The sequence below is a fragment of the Schistocerca nitens genome, chromosome 2 (assembly GCF_023898315.1).
Source record: "Schistocerca nitens isolate TAMUIC-IGC-003100 chromosome 2, iqSchNite1.1, whole genome shotgun sequence".
Classification (NCBI taxonomy): Eukaryota; Metazoa; Arthropoda; class Insecta; order Orthoptera; family Acrididae; genus Schistocerca; species Schistocerca nitens.
Genome location: NC_064615.1, coordinates 1063178275 through 1063197865, shown reverse-complemented (window position 1 = coordinate 1063197865; position 19591 = coordinate 1063178275). Strand labels below are relative to the sequence as shown.

Genomic DNA, 19591 nt, shown 5'->3' with positions numbered 1-19591 from the left:
GGATCCTACAGAGCTGTTAAATTGTGAGGTTGTGGATAGTTATCTTCCACCCACTGTTCCAGACGTTTTCTATAGGGCTAAGTTCAGGCAATTTAGCCATGCCTGTCCATATACAATAGTGTGCCTCACTGTCGTTCAAACCAAGAATGTATCTGTGCAGCCCTGTAAAAACGGCTGTTATCAACTTGGAAGATGGGAGTGTCAACACTAATCTCACTGTGCGACGATGAAAGTCACTGAAAATGTTGAAATCAACATTCTGGTCCATGTCCACAGTAACCAGAATGAATTGGCTTAAGTCATGATATGGAGAAAACCCCAAAAACGTCACAGAACCCCCTCTGCTCTGAACCAAACCATTCATACACTTTAGTTAAATATCTCCATGGGCTGTTTGAGTGATTTATGCCTTGCATCATTTGAAAAGAAGCAAAATGGTGACTCACTGGATAACATCACATGCAAGCTACTGTGTAGCCGTTCAGATTCTGTGTTGTTAGGCCCCGTTCAAGACACACAGCTTTATGTGTCGCTGTGGGCAATGGCCTTTTGTGAGGTACCTAACTCTGAACGTCTACTACATGCAGTTCCGTTCACAATGTTCACATGGAAACTGCTTGAGATGGAACTGCGGTCACTGACAGCAGCAATTTCTGTTGGATAGGAAATCAATGTTTTATGTTCATTTCTGATCCTTGTCGGTTTGGAACTGTTACAACCACTATCCTTACACCAAGTTACATGGCTGTGAGTAGTACACCATTCCTTGTAGAAACATTGGATGGGCCATGTTCATAACCACCAAATCAGCCTCCTCCTCCTTTGATCTGGTCACAGGCACATCCAAACACAATAGCTCCTTTTTGCACAATAGTTCCTATTTGCCACACTATTCTGTTTTCATACCGACACATAGAGACCAATTCAACGCCATGACTTATGTCAGTGTAGCACACTGTTCTTTTACAAGGGTGAATAATATGAGCAGTGAGCTCACACTGAGTACTCGCATCCAATGGCACTGTATGCAGAGGATGGCATTGTGGTTGCTCGGCAGCCTGTGGTTGCTGAGTTGTATGGGAGTTATTTGGTAAGTCTGGTAAACAAGTGAGAAAAAAATATTTGTTTCATAAACAACTCACCTTACTTCTCAATGTAGTCTTCTTTGTGGGATACACACTTGGTCCAGCAACCCTCCAGCTTTTTCACCCCCCCCCCCCCCCCAGAAAATTTAATTGACTTATTCTTACAAAACTATTACATTTATCATGAGTGAAAAGAGCTTGACTTGCTGTAGAATTGTTAGGTTGGGGCTTTGGTGTGACAGGTGCTGTAGTTTTTTCCATGTTGGTGACTGTAGTGGCCTGGGAATAGGGGAAGTAAATGAGACTCATCAGTGGTTTTGTAGGATATGTAGTAGAGAGAGGAAGATACTAGAACAGGAGGGGAAAATTGCAACCCTTCAGGCTGAGTTAGACAAGGCCAGGGGAGATAGACAGGTTAAGGAGGGAGAAGGGTAAAGAGAGGTGGGAAGTGGCAACAGGCAACAGGAGGAACAGGCCTAGAACTTTGTCTGACAGCTTCGTGGTATGTGGAAAATAGATTTGACCTGTTGCTTCAGTTAGAAGCTGGTGAGCCTCAAGCAGTTGCAGGTGTCGACAGAGCACAACAAACTTTCAGCAGCAAATAGAAAAGTAAGAATGTAGGGAAATCAGTAAAAAGAAAGAAAGTGTTGTTGTTAGGTAGTTCCCATGGAAGAGGTGTTGGCCAACTTTTGCAGGATGAACTAGGATCAGAATACCAGGTCACCAATTTTTTTAAACCTAGTTCTGGGCTGGAGCAGCTGACAGAGGATTTAGGATCACTGTGCAAAGATTTCACTAATGAAGACACCGTGGTTATAGTGGGTCAGCCAGGTAATAGTATTGACAGAGATCCTGGGTACAGTATAGAATGTGACCCGGCAAAGATTGCATCAGCATCGAAGCATACTAGTGTTGAGTTTCTATCTGTTCTTGGGCGCCATGACCGACTTCATTTTAACTCTTCTGTCAAGAGAGTTAATTTGGAGTTGGAACGGCTGCTTATGTCAGGTCAAGGGTCACACATTTGCGTGGTTCCTTTGTGATGACCTCAATTGGACGGCTGGAGCATTCTTAGTCTTCAGTGCTTGGCCAACCACATATAAATGCATTGCCCCAAAAGTAAATGGTCTTCAATGATGTTGCAGATCCTGCATGAACTTCATCCAAGTCTGTTTTTATTTTTGCTGCAGTCCAACCTTTCAAATGACAATGTTTAGTAGAAGCATGAAACTCTGTTTTCTCTATTTTCAATCGCAGCAGAAACACTAACAAATTCAGATGGCCGTCAGCAATGAACTATCTGCTGTACATTGTCAAAATTCTTTATGCAATACTTGGAATAATTAAGTTTTCAAATTATGAAAGCGCAACAAAAATGTTCCGTTCTTTCACAGAAATTTACCAGACTTATCAAAGCACCCTTGTATGTATTCTTCTTCTCTTTCTCTCCTTTTCTGGTGACGAAGTGGCAATCTCTGTTCTACATATTCTATCCCCCCCCCGCTCTACAAACAGTGTCCCTCTAATATCACCATTGAATCCTTTGAATTTTTCTCCAACACTTTCATTCCAACATTATCTCTGTCTTTTTTTAGTCTACTTTTATGTTGTCTCTCAGTAAATCTTTCTTGATCTCTAGGAAAAGATTGATTGTTAATCTCTTTTGCCAAATCTATTTGGAAAAAATGTGGTTGATCTGTTCTCACATATGAGCAAGTAATATCAGTCTCCTCTTTCTTGTTGCACCTACTATATTTCAGCATTACTTCTTTATTTTAAAGTGTTATTTCTAGTGAACCCAATATCTTCCTTGGTTGGTTTGTCATTTTTACTTACTTATGGCTGTCAGCAATGAACTACATGCTGTACATTGTCAAAATTCTTTATACAATACTTGGAATAATTAAGTTTTCAAATTATGAAAGTGCAACAAAAATGTTCCGTTCTTTCACAGAAATTTACCAGACTTATCAAAGCACCCTTGTATATATTCTTCTTCTCTTTCTCTCCTTTTCTGGTGACCAAGTGGCAATCTCTGTTCTACATATTCTATTCTCTCCCTCCCTCCACCCCTCTCTCTCTCTCTACAAACAGTGTCCCTCTAATATCACCATTGAATCCTTTGAATTTTTCTCCAACGCTTTCATTCCAACATTATCTCTGTCTTTTTTTAGTCTACTTTTATGTTGTCTCTCAGTAAATCTTTCTTGATCTCTAGGAAAAGATTGATTGTTAATCTCTTTTGCCAAATCTATTTGGAAAAAATGTGGTTGATCTGTTCTCGCATATGAGCAAGTAATATCAGTCTCCTCTTTCTTGTTGCACCTACTATATTTCAGCATTATTTCTTTATTTTAAAGTGTTATTTCTAGTGAACCCGATATCTTCCTTGCGATCCTTCTTTCAAATATTTCAAGTTTATCTAACTTATAATGTGGTTTGGTAGCTCACTGGATATGTGTCAGACTACAAATCCAAAGATGTTGCAATGCATAGTCGGTCTTAGGATTTATTTTTCTGTTACTTACCACCTACGGTAATGACCTGACTTTGTATATCAACAATGCCAAATTGTACCAGTGTCAGAGTCCACAATGAAATGTAGGGTCACCTGTCAGTGGTGGGTCAGTCAGTTAAAAGTCACAGGGAGGCATGGGCTAAGCCTAGCAAAGCACTGTGGTATTCTAATTGACGTTTTACATTTACTTAACTTATAGAGCAGTCCTAAGCATTCACTTGCATATAGCCATTCTGCTTTCATCACTACATTTTAGATCTTTATTTCAAGGTTGTTAGATAAGAATTTCTGGGAGACCACAGGCTTTTACCATTCATTTACAGCATTTTTTTTTTTTAATATCATTTTCTTGAGTTATTTCTCTCAAATATTTTAAATTTTTCACACTTTCTATTATACCAATATCTTCTACTAAAAATTTCAGTGAATTGTTCATGTTCATAATAAACCTGTTTTGGATGACACTTCTCGCTATACGTTTCATTAACTCTAGAAATCGTATCTTCTTGTAGCTTGTTATGGGAAATTTACAAATTTATTGAAACATTCTGTCATGTGAGTATTGAATTTTTATGTGAACTCCAACACATACTTAAACTGTTAAGTAAGGGTGTTTGGTTTGTCATTTTTACTCACTTATTACTATCGTTGTCTAATTTGACAAATGTTATTGTATTTTAAAATATACTCACTATTATCTTTATTCATTTGTGCTAATGTACTACTGATGTGGTGTCATGCACATTAATCCAAACAGCAGCAATGTGTGTACTTCTTAAATATTTACAGTATGGACAGAAAAAGGTCAATCAAAACCCATAACCATCATTCATATGTGATTTGTGAAATCATAGACGTCATTCACCCAGACTCACAATTTACATGCATGCAACCAACTGGTTGATACTTTTACTTTAATGTAGAAAGTTGTTTGTGATGATTGCATTTTGCATTTCGGTACTACTGTCCAAACACTTTCACCTATACCATATTTGTAGAAGTATCATTTTAACTTGACTTACAATGAAGAGATTTCAACTTCCAGTGGGTCTAGAAAACCAGTAGCCCGTCAGCTTAATCTTAAACAAACCTCATAGTATCAAGTATGAGAATGATAGTTGACTTTCAGTTATAGCACATGATTATAAACTTTAGTATTTAGAAAATATCATTTAACTCCTGACTAACAAGGAAAGATCGCATTGTCAGAAGGCATTAATGAATTAAACAAAACTGCATGTAACAGCTGAAACATACTGGCCACAATGGCAACATTTAAGCATATAACTAGCATAACTATCTCTTTGAAAAGTAGAATATCTTATTTTGTAATAGCTAGCAACTGTCATAATTTAAAAAAATAATCTCACAATTGGAAGCAAAAAATACCAGGAAATTAGTTGTATCATGCACAAGTCCCTCTACAATGGAGCCAAATATAAACTGGTATCTGTAAACAAGGATGAGAAGCTTTGTTGCTTATTGCTAATTTTTAAGTGGTAGTGATACTGTAATACAAAGGGTTCAGTGCATCGAAGAAGACTGCTTTGCATGCTGTTAGTTAGCAACTTCATTTGCAATGTCATGCATGGTTATGGCATACCGCTTCTCTATGCGATGATGGAAGTCCTGTAAACATACCTTACGAGTGCCAAGTAGCCACAGTGTAACAGCCTCCTTTGCACTTAGCAAAGGTATCTTTGAATTGCTTGTTTGTTGCTGATCCACTTCCTGCCAATTTCGCCGCCATGGAGAAAAATATTTTTTTAAAAAATGACAGGCATTAGTCTTGTAATTTGGTCTTCCAGAAAGAACTGGACACAATGTATTGTGAGAATCGAAAGTTTGGTGAATATATTAAATACTACTAATCTGTAATGAAAGATGGCACTGAATGCATTGAATACTAATAGTTACTGCAAAACTATAATAATTATGGCACACTTATGATTGGACTTTCTTCATCAACTGCTAGAGAAGCAGTAGAATTCACCGGCCATTGAGGCATTTCTTAAGAAGAAAAAGAGGGAGGGGAAGGGGAAATCCCTCATGCCTTCTTGGCCCTTATAGTTAAAGTTCAACTCTTAGTATTCCATTCAATAGCACACACACTTCCCAAACACCATGTTACACTGAAATTCAGAAGCTATATCAGATGCGTATTAATCATGCAGGAATTGTTATTGTACTGCAAATGGGAAATTACTATGTTGTGGATTTGTCTCTGCCCAATAACTTTGTGGAGATGAAATTAGAACTCAATCCTATATTTAATAAAGACTTTACTTCATAGTCATGAGAAAACTGCCACAATCATAATATACAAGAATGATTAATTTTACAGCTTACCTAGTTTCATGGCAAAATCCATATTCACTTAGCATCATACACTTCCCATGAGATCGTTTATTGTTCAAAGGCTGCTTGCATTCCTTTTTAAATAGCAGAATGTAAACTGACTTCTGTGCACCACACTGAGTGGTATGATGCATTCATTTTGTTTACAAGACAAAAACATATAGTATAGAGAGCATTATTTACTATTTTAGAAAAAGCACATTTTTTTCACAGCAATACGAGAATTTTCATGAAAAATGTATGGTTTCATTTGATTATGATTTAGGTCTAAAACCTGTTACAACCAAATGCTGCTGGGGACCATGACGCTAATGCTCAAGTGTCAACTGCATTTTGTTGGAATCAAAAGGGTTTGTCTAAAATTTCCTTTACAGCAAGGATAGCCACAAACTCTGCACATGTGCAGATTTCTATCTGCCTGACTGCACACTTTAACACCAATGTGCACCAGGAAATGGATCTCGTGCTGTATCAGAAGTTGTCTCTTCCATAGCGCAGTTTTCTTTTTAAATACATCCACTTGCTCCATCAAATCAGATATAAGTCTCTTCTCACTTTGCAACATCTTACTAAGGGCAATGTGTGGTCAAGCACACTTAAAATATGAAGTCTTCATGCGATTCTGTTTCTTTTGGTTCCTGCTTTCCTTTTCCTTCACAAATTTGGGTCTTAAAAAAATTACAGTAATATACATCTCCATACCCTTCTTTCATTTCCATCAAAAACTGTTGAAACTGATGGTGTAGTGACCCCCATAGATCCACATGCGATACACGGGCATGCAGTCATAAGGCATGCTACAGAAATTGGCAGATATAGCTAGAAGTAGGACAACTGTCAGAGGCTGCCACTTGCTGCACACAGCCTCTCATCTGCGCACTCTACCAGCCCGGCCATCTCTAACACAGTTAGATGTATACCTCTACATGTGTGTTATAGCAATGTTATTGTGAGCCACTCTGTGGCCAGTGTACGCATTGAAATAAGTTGCTTTCTAGACTCAGTAAAGTTTATTGTGTCAGTCATTGTGTAGTGTTCTCTTGTGTGATTAGAATACATCAGCGATGAGTAAGGTCGCATCTTCACAGTTTTCGTTGTGCAGTTGCTTTTCACATTTTGTCATAGCATGGAGTTTACGATTCAAACATGAAGCAGCAACAGAAGGACCTCCTCATGGTCATGCAGCAGGCTTTGCCGGCATTGCTCTCCAAAAATTCATCGCTCCATTTTCTCCTCAGTTCCCTTCATTCGATGAGGCAGAAGAAGATTTGGAGGTATATGCACACAGCCTATGGCAGTGTTTTCACGCCTTCCACCTTACAGATGCGGAGTTATATCATGCATTGTTTTTGTCATAAATTTCTGCCACCTTGTATCAAGTTGATCATTGCTATCTTCCTACTATCGCCATGACACACTTGTCGTGGTTGCTAGGATTCAGTTTTACCAATGTAAGAAGTGGCCCCGTCAGTCTTATTGTGCCTGGGCTGCAGCCCTCCATAGCCTTAGTCTCAAGTGCCATTTTCTCACAGCCAATTCAGAAGTCACACACGGACATTGTGGTTTGTGATGTCTTGTCCGCTCTGCCCTGGATAAGGTGGTTTGTCAATGGGCTCTTCAGTTAGAGAACCCATCCCTCAAAGAAGTTTTTTACATTTCCCTGTCATATGAATTCTCATAAGCCACTGGTCAGCAACTGGAAGCCTGATGTAATATCACAGCTGTAGTACAAGGTGGTGCAGCTGTGTCCACTTTGTACGCAGCAGACGATGATAAATCAGCAGTGCAATCCAGCCAATCCGGTGGGGCATGCTGCAGTAGTCTGCCACTCAACTGCACAGAACATAGAATCAGAGACCATGGATATGGATATTCAGAAAGTGTCATTGTCAGGGCTGGTTCCCAATCATGATTCCTGCAAGCTTTTTATCAAGGTTTCGGTTCTCTCATGACAGCTGCAAATGTAGGTAGACACTGGCATGGTATTTCCCTGCTCAAAGCACAAACATTTTCAGATCTTGGCTCTCCATAGTTGTCACTAGTAAACAGGCGCATCAGGGGATACAGTAACCCACAAATCCCCTTTGGCCAATTCATGGTGGAAGTCACCTACAAATCAATGAATAAATCTGTTGCCTTTATTGTTGTCCAGAACATTAGTTCAGCAAACATTTTTTGGTTTGATGCCTGTCGGACCTTTGGTTTTTTGGTTACAGATTCCATAGAATTGGTATCTGCTGAGGTCCCCTATCAGCCTTTGGAATCACAGTGCTCAGAATTTCAGGATACCTTTGCAGAAGGCCTAGAGTGCACCGCAGACTTTCAAGCCCACATAACCTTGAAGCAGTCTGCTCGTCTCATATTTTTTCAAGATAGGCAGAATCCTCTGGACCACTGCTCCCAAGTCAAGGCATAGTTGGGCTGGTTCATCTCTCTTATGGTTGCAGTTCCCACTTCGTTTAGTGAATGGGCCACATATCTTGTCACCATTAAGAAACCCTCTGGTAAACTGTGCCTTTGTAGCTATTTTACGGCCACTTTGAATTCACAGCCTGTGATCAACACGTACCCATTGTCATATCCTGACAACCTGTTCACATGCTTAGCAGGTGGTCAGTTCTTCCCCAAATTTGATCTTTCTGAAGCATATCACCAGTTAGCCCTGTATTATGAGACCAAGTGTATTATGGTTGTTAACATGCCGTTCAGCCTTTATGAGTACCAATTATTGATGTTTGGGGTGGCAAATGCCTCAGCAACTTTTCAGTGGTGTTTGGAACAGGTACTGTACAATATTCCACACTGCTTCAACTACCTGGATGACACTTTAATTACAGAATGTACTATGAGCAACTATCTGCACAACCTCTGGGTCCTCTTTCAAAAACTCTTGGTCGTGGGTCTGCCCTTTAATCTGCAGAGTCCAAAATTTCCAACCACATCTTGAGTAACTGGGCCATGTCACATTGAGGCATGGCATCCAACCAATGAAGAGCATCATCAGGGCTATTATGGACCTGCTGCATTCGCTCACCATTGTGCGAGTCTGCAGGCTTTTTCAGGTAAAACTGCTTTTTATCAGAGGTTCATTTTCAGGGTGTCCACCCACTGCATCTCCTTCTACGAAAAGGTACTCCCTTTGTCTGGTCTCCAATGTGTGGCCAGGCCTTCACTGCACTGAAGGAATGCTACTTGTTGGCACCCAACAAATCACTGGTTTTGTTTACTGATGCCTCGCAGCACAGTGTGGAGGCAGTCCGCCCACAACGGAATTGAGATGGCTCAGAGCAGCCATTGGCATTTGCATCCAGGGCAAGAAGGAGGCTCTGACCATAGTGTATGAAGTCACTAAATTTCACATTTTCTTGTATGGCACTAAATTCCAACTGATTACGGGGCACAAAAGCCTTGGCAGCCCACAGATTGCAGCAGTGGGCCATGTTCCTCTCCAAATACAACTACGACATTCAATTTCACCTCATGCAGTGCCATGCCAATGTGGATGAGTTATCACAGACGCCAGTTGGCCTGGACCCAAGTTCGACTGACAGGAGCTCATGTATTTTCATTTGGATGTCTCCTCCCAGGCAACAGTGATTGACCCCATTCTCAGGCAGGTAGTTTACCAGTGTTGGTATTCTCATCCTCCAGGGTGCCTATCTGGTCCACTTCACAAATACTCTGTCTTACGTCGTTGTTTCTCAATCTTAGATGGGGTCCTCCTCATCTCCACAGATGATACAACTTTCCAGGTGGTCAACCCTGGGAGTTTGTGGTGGGACGTTTTACAGTGGTTATGTGAGGGGCACTGGGATGCTTCCCGCAACAAAGCCTTGGGTCACAGACTCAGTACTGGCCCAGCATAGACCAAGAGCTGGAGAACTTGGCTACTGTGCCTCTCCAGCATGCTAGTCAACATGTGGCTCCCAGGTCATCATTCTCTCCATAGCCTCCAGCAACCCAGGCCTGGGAATGCATTCATGTTGATTTTGTGGTCAGTTTCTGAATGTGTTCAGGCTGACTCTCACTGACACATTTTCATATTTTCCACACATAGTCTGGTGTCCCTTGGCCATTACCAAAGTCACTGTCCAGCTACCCTCGTTTATGACAATAGACCCCAGCTACTGTCTCAGGTGCTTCATGATTTGTGTGTGCAGCAAGGCATTCACCATGTTCACAGAGAGGCCATCCCCTTGGTTCACACGTTTAAAGCCCGCATGCATGACTTTCCCACAATTTTTTTTTATGGCCTACCAGATGATACCTATTGGTTCCCAGAGCCCAGAGTAGCTTCTCCACGGGCACCAGCCATGGATACTGCTCCAACACCTCTGTCCTGGATCCTGCCGGCCATTGTATTCCAGTGTACATGGTTAATGTTGGGGTCAGCAGTCTGGGGGCATGGTTTTGGTCAGCAATTCCATTGGATAACAGCAGTCATCACGCAACAGAATGGCCGCTTCATCTAAACCCTATGGACAAAGGACTGGGTGGTTCAGTGCCATAAGAGTCTGTTCCTTGTCTGAGTGAGCACTCAATCCCCTACCCTAGCCACATGTTCATCACTACCCCAGTCGGTGTGTGCACCTACCCACAAGGATTCCAGCCTCCTTTTCCACCTGCAGTAGCACATTCACCTGAAGAGCCTACACCTTTCCCGCCACCAGCTGCAGCTCCGGTAGCATTCCAGCCAGAGTGCATACTCCTTGCCTTTTCAATGTCACACTGTCAGACTCAGGCTGCGGTGGTGTCACCTCATCTTCCACACTGCTGCCAGACATCACCATGGGTCCCAACCTGGATTGTCAGTCTCCAGTTCTGTCACGTCTTGCTATGATGGGGGGCATCACAGCTCTGGCCACTATCGCCTATATCCCCAGATCTCTAGCGACTGGGGGTTGCTCTTTCCTCTTGCCTCCGTGGACACGGATACAGTCTTCATATCATGGCCATACATAACTCTCCCTGGCGATCAGCAATGTTCTGCCCTCCAAGGGGTAGGGAGGTAGTGACCTGCATAGATCCACACCCAAGATCATAGTCATAGTCATAAGTCAGCAGATGTAGTTGGAAGATCAACCACTGTCAGAGGTTGCATCTCACAGATGCGCGCGAATCCTCTTGTCCGTGCACTCCGCTGGTCAGCTGTCACTTTTTAAAGATGAGACCAGCCAGTTCTAATACAGTTACGTATTTACCTCAGCACATGCGTTATCAGATGGTTATTGTGAACTTCCCCATGAGTTGTGTACCCATTATAATAAGTTGTTTTCTAGGCTTGATAAACTTTTTCAGAAAATTTACTACTCACACCAGCAACTTCATCATGTGCTCCATGCCAGAGAATTTAGCTCTTGACGCACAAAACAATGAATCCCGTGAATATCACCTGTTGACCGTTTTGATTTTTTGCTCTTTCATTGACAATTAAATCTTAAAATTAATTGTGCATGGTGTTGTAACGCTGCTGTATAGCAAAACTGCAGTACCCTTCGGTTACACAACAGCATAATAGATGTCATGATTCTCATCCTTCTCTCTGAAAAGAAGAGTGATTCTCATTCATTTTTACATGCTTGAGATGTTAGATCATTAGACTTTCTGTGCAAACAGGCACTGGATATGTGAACTTCAAAAAAAGCAACTGCTAGGGGTAAACAGTCTGACACTGTGATCCTGCCACACTATAAAGAAAGTTGTGCTGACGAAAAATGCCACACCAAATGTCAGAAGAAACAGTGTCACATCGTACTGTAAATGAAATGGCATGCCTTACCTAGTAGTTCTAAAAAGGACCAAGCAAAGTCGAGATATACTGAGTAGTGGTGAGACAGGCTGAATCTCTGGCAGCATGTGTGCAGCACATAGTACATGCATGAAATTTTTTGCACACTGTGGCCAATCCTGCTTTAAAGGAACTGAAATATGCAGAATGTACTGAACCATAATATACCCAACTGAATTAATTGGGCCATAAGACTTTCGGGAACATTAATCTTAAGAAGTCTAAAAGCATTATTCTAAGAGCTTATTTAAGTGAAGATTTGAGATATTTCCAATATTAATCCTAAACTGAAAAGAAAATAGCTTGTACAGAAAGTAGTAATGTCTAGTAGAAGTGTCACACATTTAGAATTGCAAAGACTGTGCACAAATTCTTTTACACAAACTATGGTGCAAATTTTGAACTTATCTTGTACAATTTTTTAAAACAAACAAATTTCACCAGTTGGTTATGAGGCAGTATTAAAAACTGAATATAAATATAACAACCTCACAGAGTATTTTGTATTTAAAAAGTAGCTACAGTACTTGTAAGTGTGGGGTATTAGAGAGTCAGATAACAGTAGAAAATGTGGATATTAGTCTAACAGAGAAACCTCCATAGTTCTTTTCATGGTTATGAAACTACAAGTGAGCAATGTGCAATGCTATCAAGTCTTTTAGTGCCAAATATAACCTAACTGCACCACACAATTTCTGCAAAAACTTCTAGTAATGATCTTATCATAACATCATTCCTCACAGTCTCCTCCCTCTCATCCCACAGCCAACCAAATGCAACCATCCACAATGTAATGTTCATTCAACAGAAGTTGGGAGACTTGACAAATGTTCCTGTGAATGGTAAGGGCACATTTGTTCAGACAGAAGGGTGATGCTTCTTTTGAACTGATTAATCGTGTTTTCTTCGGAGTTATTCTGCTATCATTAATGACTATGTGCATATGAAGAATGAGGTTCCAGTACACAAGAAAGTTTTGTTCTTATAATACCTTAAGCTTGATTATAAGAATGCTAAATCTCTTTTAACAGTGTCTGGTCATTTTGTTATTGACAATTTAATATATTTCACTACTTCAGCTATTATAAATGACTAAGATATCTGAAATCAGGACTTCACCTGGTTTTGTTCTTTTTTACTGTACTTAGCTCGATTTAGTCTTTTACAACTTACTATATTCCTTATATATCTAAAAACAAAGATGATGTGACTTACCGGACGAAAGCGCTGGCAGGTCGATAGACACACAAACAAACACAAACACACACACAAAATTCAAGCTTTCGCAACAAACTGTTGCCTCATCAGGAAAGAGGGAAGGAGAGGGAAAGAGGGAAGGAGAGGGAAAGACGAAAGGATGTGGGTTTTAAGGGAGAGGGTAAGGAGTCATTCCAATCCCGGGAGCGGAAAGACTTACCTTAGGGGGGAAAAAAGGACGGGTATACACTCGCACACACACACACATATCCATCCACACATATACACACACAAGCAGACATCTCACAAGCATATGTCTGCTTGTGAGATGTCTGCTTGTGTGTATATATGTGTGGATGGATATGTGTGTGTGTGTGTGTGTGTGTGTGCGCGAGTGTATACCCGTCCTTTTTTCCCCCTAAGGTAAGTCTTTCCGCTCCCGGGATTGGAATGACTCCTTACCCACTCCCTTAAAACCCACATCATTTCGTCTTTCCCTCTCCTTCCCTCTTTCCTGATGAGGCAACAGTTTGTTGCAAAAGCTTGAATTTTGTGTGTGTGTTTGTGTTTGTTTGTGTGTCTATCGACCTGCCAGCGCTTTCGTTCGGTAAGTCACATCATCTTTGTTTTTAGATACATTTTTCCCACGTGGAATGTTTCCCTCTATTATATTACTATATTCCTTCATATTTTTAAGATACCTGATGATAATCTTGAGATTGAAACCGGCTGTCAATGAAGAAATATTTATCAGCAGCTCTTGGTAGTTGAACAAGAGCTTTCTCTAAAGTACTTAGAAGCTGTGGGGCACCATCTTCACAAAATATCACAAGAAATAGAAGTAATGGTACCACAGAAAGCTCACTAGCTCTCAAGCTTATGAAACTTGGTCCTTCTCCCACTGTTAAAGGGCAAAATGAAAGGAAGGAGGAGTACTACAGTAAACTTTATTTTACCCTTCATTATCTATGCTAACTTTTGATATCTTTCCTTTCCTCAGAACTGTCTGCAGAAAAATTATTTTCTCCATCACTAATGTGAATTGTCGTCAAGTGCCTATTTACCTAAGTAAAACCATTTTAGCTAAATTCCATGTTTTCAACTACAATTAGGGATGCTCACATTTCCTTCCAAAAATAATAGTGACTTCAGGGATATGCAACGCCATCATAATTTTTAAATAAATGCATTCTATTTCTGAACTGTCTGACATTCTTTTGTAAAGTGTGGTGCGTAAAAGGCCTATATTCACAAATGAGCCAGATGCATCTTTATGAAAATTTGACATGTTAAAAAAGCCACCATGCTAAGTATTAAGAGGGTACAACACTATCTGACAAACTGTCTTAGGACAACTGCTTGTTACACTGGTGAAGAGTAAAAATTTATTATGAATAAAACAAGTTGCTCCTTGCTAAATCAAACTCTTAGCTCACAAAATTACCACTAAAATCTCTGATTAGCTCTAGTTTTAAAGTGTTGTGTGTGAGTCTCTGCAGGGGGAATTCACCGTGACCTTCACAAAATTATCTTTGAAGTACTGTGCACAGTAAACAGTGTTATGACGCCCACAAGAAGTAATTTCCATTAATTGTTGCTATTTTGTAGTCTAATTTTAGCCTGGATGTATGACAGCAATGGAGGGGTGTACTGTGTGGTTTGTGTCAGACACATTGAAGGGTACATTAAAGTTCAATTTCTGTCTGAATATTTAGCCAATTTTGTTGTATGTGCAATGAAATATGTGACAATGATTCTATAATAGTGCTACAATTTAGTTTAGCTTGTGTACAGTGATTAGGAAGTATGGTGTCATTCTGTGTCATTAAGAAACATAAAATCTGTTAAACATTTTTCTATATTTGCAGAAATGTAATTTTGAAACTACAACATGAACAGCCATGCCAATGATAATATTTGCGACCATAACCAGCTTAGAGATCCTTGCATCTGCTATGTGTTTCATATGCAAGGTCCTTGGTTGAATCATAAAAAGTCATTCATGGGTCCTGGAGAGATCCCTCAAACTGCGTAAGATAGTTGCTTTAGAAAGACAACATCATTATCACATGGCCTTTCAAAGAATAAAAGGGAGCACTGACTTTTCTCAGTACACAGTTAGCAATGCAGCCAGTGCTTCACGAAATCTGTTGCAGTCTCATTTGAGTCCTATATAGTAATTGATGAGGGTAATGGTGAATCTAGAGCTAATACATTACCATTGCAACAGAGCACAATACCACTCTCATTTCTAGTTAAATTAGTCCACACGGTAACATAAAACAACACAGAGTTAAATGATTGTGTAAGCCACCTAGAGCCTAAAAGTATTGCAGACTTGTTGGCATCTAGATTACAGCAGTTGAATTCTGCAATGTACAGAGTGGCTAGTGTGTAGCAAGTGCTTAAAGTAGTAGTAGTTGTTGTTGTTGTTGTTGTTGTTGTTGGTTGTATTTGCATTCAGCTTTTTCCACCAGAACTGTGGTGTTTAAAAGAATGAATTACGGCACATTTTCACTAAAGATTTAGGAAAGAGATGTGGGAAATGGGGTGAACTGATGTTTGCTGACTACTGTTGGATTTACAAATAACTATCAACAACAATACGCAAACGACAAGAAAAACAGTTGTGCCTTCTCTGACCTTTCTCCAAGAATGAAATATATGTAAAAAGGTTTGGGGCAATTCAGAGGACTTGAAACAGCTAATAACTAGAGCTAACCTTGCACATTAATGGCCATTTTTGTGTACAACATCTTCTGAATCAAAGATGAGCTGTTTCCATCAAAGACCCAATGCACAAATTAAATTTTATTGGCTGGTATTATCTGATACTGCCTGGTCAAAACTAACTAATAAGCACACAAACACATTAAAATATACAGCACAATTTTTTTTAAAAAAAGAGTGTGATATGTTATTTTAACTTTAAGGAAACAGACTTTTAAGAAACTGTTAGCATAAACTGTTTTAGATAAGCAATTTACAAGCAAAATGCAAAAAAGCACTGTGTGAATATTTAACACTAGCAAACATCTTGATTCAGCAAGAAATGTTTGGTTATAAATATACAGCCAGCAACAGTTAAAACATTGTTAATGACTGTTGAGTCTTAATCCAGACACACTACTGAAGTAAAGAAAGAAATAATAAAAGGTGACACACTTTTGCATTACTGGTATGTTTTATATCACCTCACCTGCTTGCCCTCACATAATTTCATTGGACTACTCATTATTAGTCTTAAAATGAGTTTTTCAATACATGATAAATGAATTTATAGTATCTGGAAGATTTACCAGTGTTTCTCTGCTAAGAGTGAAACTAGAAACTAGAAATCTATATACCTTGACAAGACACATTCAGCAATATACTGGATAAAAAATCTGAAGTCTTTCAAAATCAAGAGATCATCTTTTCAAGATCTGGGTAGAATTAATTTATATTACCTGTAGACTTTAAGAAAGAGGTTACAAATGGAGAGTACTGATCAATGTGTTAAGGTGCAGCCTTTACGGGTTGATAAGAAGCCATGTTATAGGGAATCATACAAGGAGTCAACACATGTTATTTGATATCCTTCACAAGACATGATATTTTCAGTACCAGAAATAAGTAACATTTCTACAATAACCACAGCACTCTTCTGGAAGATAGATGTAATGGCAAATCTGTTATTACTTTTTTTATGAAGGGGAGAAAACTTTGCATGGTTCCGGCAGTCTTTCAGCTTCCAAACATATGGTACATTCGGTATGTATACATTTTTGAAATGAACCATCACAGATTTGATGTAATATGTTAATGACAACTGATTAAGATAGTTCATGCCTTTTGTGGACTACGTTTAACTAATGCTTTTTTAGTTTTCTGCCACTCCACTCCCAAACTTTCTTCATATGCTGACTTATGATCTCCATCTGTAAGGTCAGTTATGGTCATCTGCCATCTTTGTGTCTATTACTCATCTGTATGTGTCGCTGTATGCTTTTGAAATGTGGTGCTACAGAAGAATGCTGAAGATTAGATGGCTAGATCGCATCACAGAATTTGGGACACAAGATATTTGTGACACAACTTGCCTAAATAATGGGATGAGTTGATAGGACACATTCTGAGACATCATCAAATGATCACCAATTTAGTTATTATAGGAAAGTGTGGAGGATAAAAATTGTAGATGGAGACCAAGAGATGAGTACACTAAGCAGATCTAGAAGGATATTGGTTGCAGTAGTTATTTGGAGATGGAGAGGCTTGCATGGGATAGAGCAGCGTGGAGAGTTGCATCAAACCAGTCCTCACATTGAAGACCACAAAAACAACAACACTTTTCCCTAGCCAGGCTTAGTTCCTCTACATCTTTTGTAACCTTCCTTCCACACTGTGGTGGTCTAGCATTTCTAAGTGTACTCCCACATCCTCTTGGGTAAACTGCTGTTGCTTATTATATACATACACAGGCTAGCCTCAGTCACCTTTTTGTCTTTTCATCTGTCTGTTCACTAATCTGTGTATACAGCTTCTTATTTTGCCTTTTCTTCCAAATGTCACATTCCTTTCTGGGGCCCAATACTACTTTAGTATTTTAGTCTCTACTTTCCTGATGTCCTTTGATTCAGTTTTCCTGTAGTGGGCAAGACATTTGGATTCAAACAGCACTTCTGGTCTTATCACCAAGTTCAAGTGCCGCAAATTAGTTTTTATGGTTATTGATTTCATGTAAATCAGTTGTATGAGCCTTTAAGAGAAACTCCATTTTCATAATTATGTTTTTAATATTTTCTTTGTCTCGTCCATTTCTTCATTTGCACTCCACTTTCAACTCCCTTTTATTATTATGTGTGCTGTTTTAAAGTCCATCAGCATTTTCATTGCTTCTGTCTTTTTATATGAAATTTTCAAGAGTGTTTTCTGAGATGTCATTGCAGCAGCGTTTTTCCCCGATCCTCTCTTTCAATTAGGACCACTAATCAGCAAAGTATGAACAGAATATGCTTAGATTGTTCTTGTGAACCCACTTTATAACAGCTGTGCTTCTTTTTGCCACTGTTCTCTCAATTCCCAGATTATTTTTTCCCAAAACTAAATTAAACAGTACTGATGAGATAGCATGTCTCTTTGTATCACTCCTCTCCTGATACCAAAAGGTTCTGATGCTACTCCCTGAGGTCATACTTTAGACTTGGTATTTTTGTCTGCATGATAAGATCTCCAATCTTGTGGCCTACACAAAACTTCCCTATGATGTCAACTAACATTTGTCTATTGAGTTGTACTTCACATTAAAACCTAAAAATTTAGAGACTGACTGCCTGTTTTCCAACTTCCGAATTTTTATAGTAAATCTATGTATTGTCTTACAAGAAAGATTGAAGAAAGGCAAACTTATAATTGCAGCATTTGCAGATTTAGAGAATGCTTTTGACAGTGTTGACTGGACTACATTCTTTCAAATTCTGTAGGCAGTGGGGATAAAATACAAGGGTTGAAGTGTTATTTATAACTTTTAGAGAAACCAGACTGTAATTATAAAGAGTCAAAGGATATCAAAGGGAAGCAGTAGCTGAGAGGACAGTAAGACATGGTTTGTAGCCTATCACTTAAATTATGCAATTTGTACATTGAGCAAGCAATATAGGAAACTAAGGAGAAAACTTTGACGTTTGTTGTTGACATTGTAATTCTCTCACTGACGGCAAAGGACTTGAAAGAGTAAGTGGATGGCAAGAAAAGTGTCTTGAGAAAAGATTACAAGATGAACAAGAGTGATGGAATGTAATCTAATTAAATCAGCAATGCTGAGGGGTCACTTTAGAGAAAGATATACTAAAAGTAGTAGATGGGTTTAACTATTTGTGCAGTAAATTAACTGACAATGGCCAAAGTAAAGAGGATATAAAATGCAGACTGACATAGCAAGAAAAAATTTTTTGAAAATGAGGAATGTATCAACATTTAATATCAATTTAAGTAATATGAAGTCCTTGTTGAAGATATTTGTCTAAGTGTAGCCTTGTATATCAGGGAAGATAGATGATAAGCTGCTCAAACAAAAAGAGAATAAAAGATTTTGGAATACCAAAGAATAAATGGGAAGGACAAGTAACTAAAGAAGAGGTACTAACTGAAAAGAAATTTGTGGCACAACTTGATAAAAGAAGGGGTTGACCTTTCTTCTTTAAAATACTGCTTTGTTTTCACCAATCTTGTTTTCGGTCTCTTTTTCTATCCTATTTAGCAGAAATATCCCTCTGTAGTTATTTACAGCTTTGTGTTGTTTTTACTTGTTTAATGGTGATGATTACCAGCTTCTAATCCTATGGTATTCTCTACTTTTTCCAGATATCTTTCAGGAGTTATAGTATTTATCATCATCTTATTACCTGCCCATTTTATAATTCCAGCTCAAATTTGATGTTCTCCTATACCACTATTATTCTTTTGCCCTTGATCATTCTTTTTACCTCTTTCTTCAATGTATCGTCTGATTGTCAAAATACTTTACATTAAACAGGTTTGTTTATAGTGACCTTTTGAAGATCAATAGCTCCTTTGCATATTCAGAAAAGATTTTAGATATTTTTATTATTTACTGCCCCTCTGAAGTGTAGCTGTCAAAGTGTAAAGTCTTGAGGCTTTTTT

The 19591-nt window shown here is 39.1% G+C and overlaps 1 protein-coding gene across 1 annotated transcript in view; it reads right to left on the bottom strand.

Annotated features, from left to right (window-relative positions):
- The window catches only part of LOC126237437 (protein quick-to-court), a 342763-nt gene that overhangs the window by 21771 nt on the left and 301401 nt on the right, over positions 1–19591 (bottom strand). The window contains exon 8 of the mRNA XM_049947552.1: positions 5245–5334. Coding sequence (XP_049803509.1) covers positions 5245–5334 — 90 coding nt within the window. The remainder of the gene's footprint in view (positions 1–5244; positions 5335–19591) is intronic.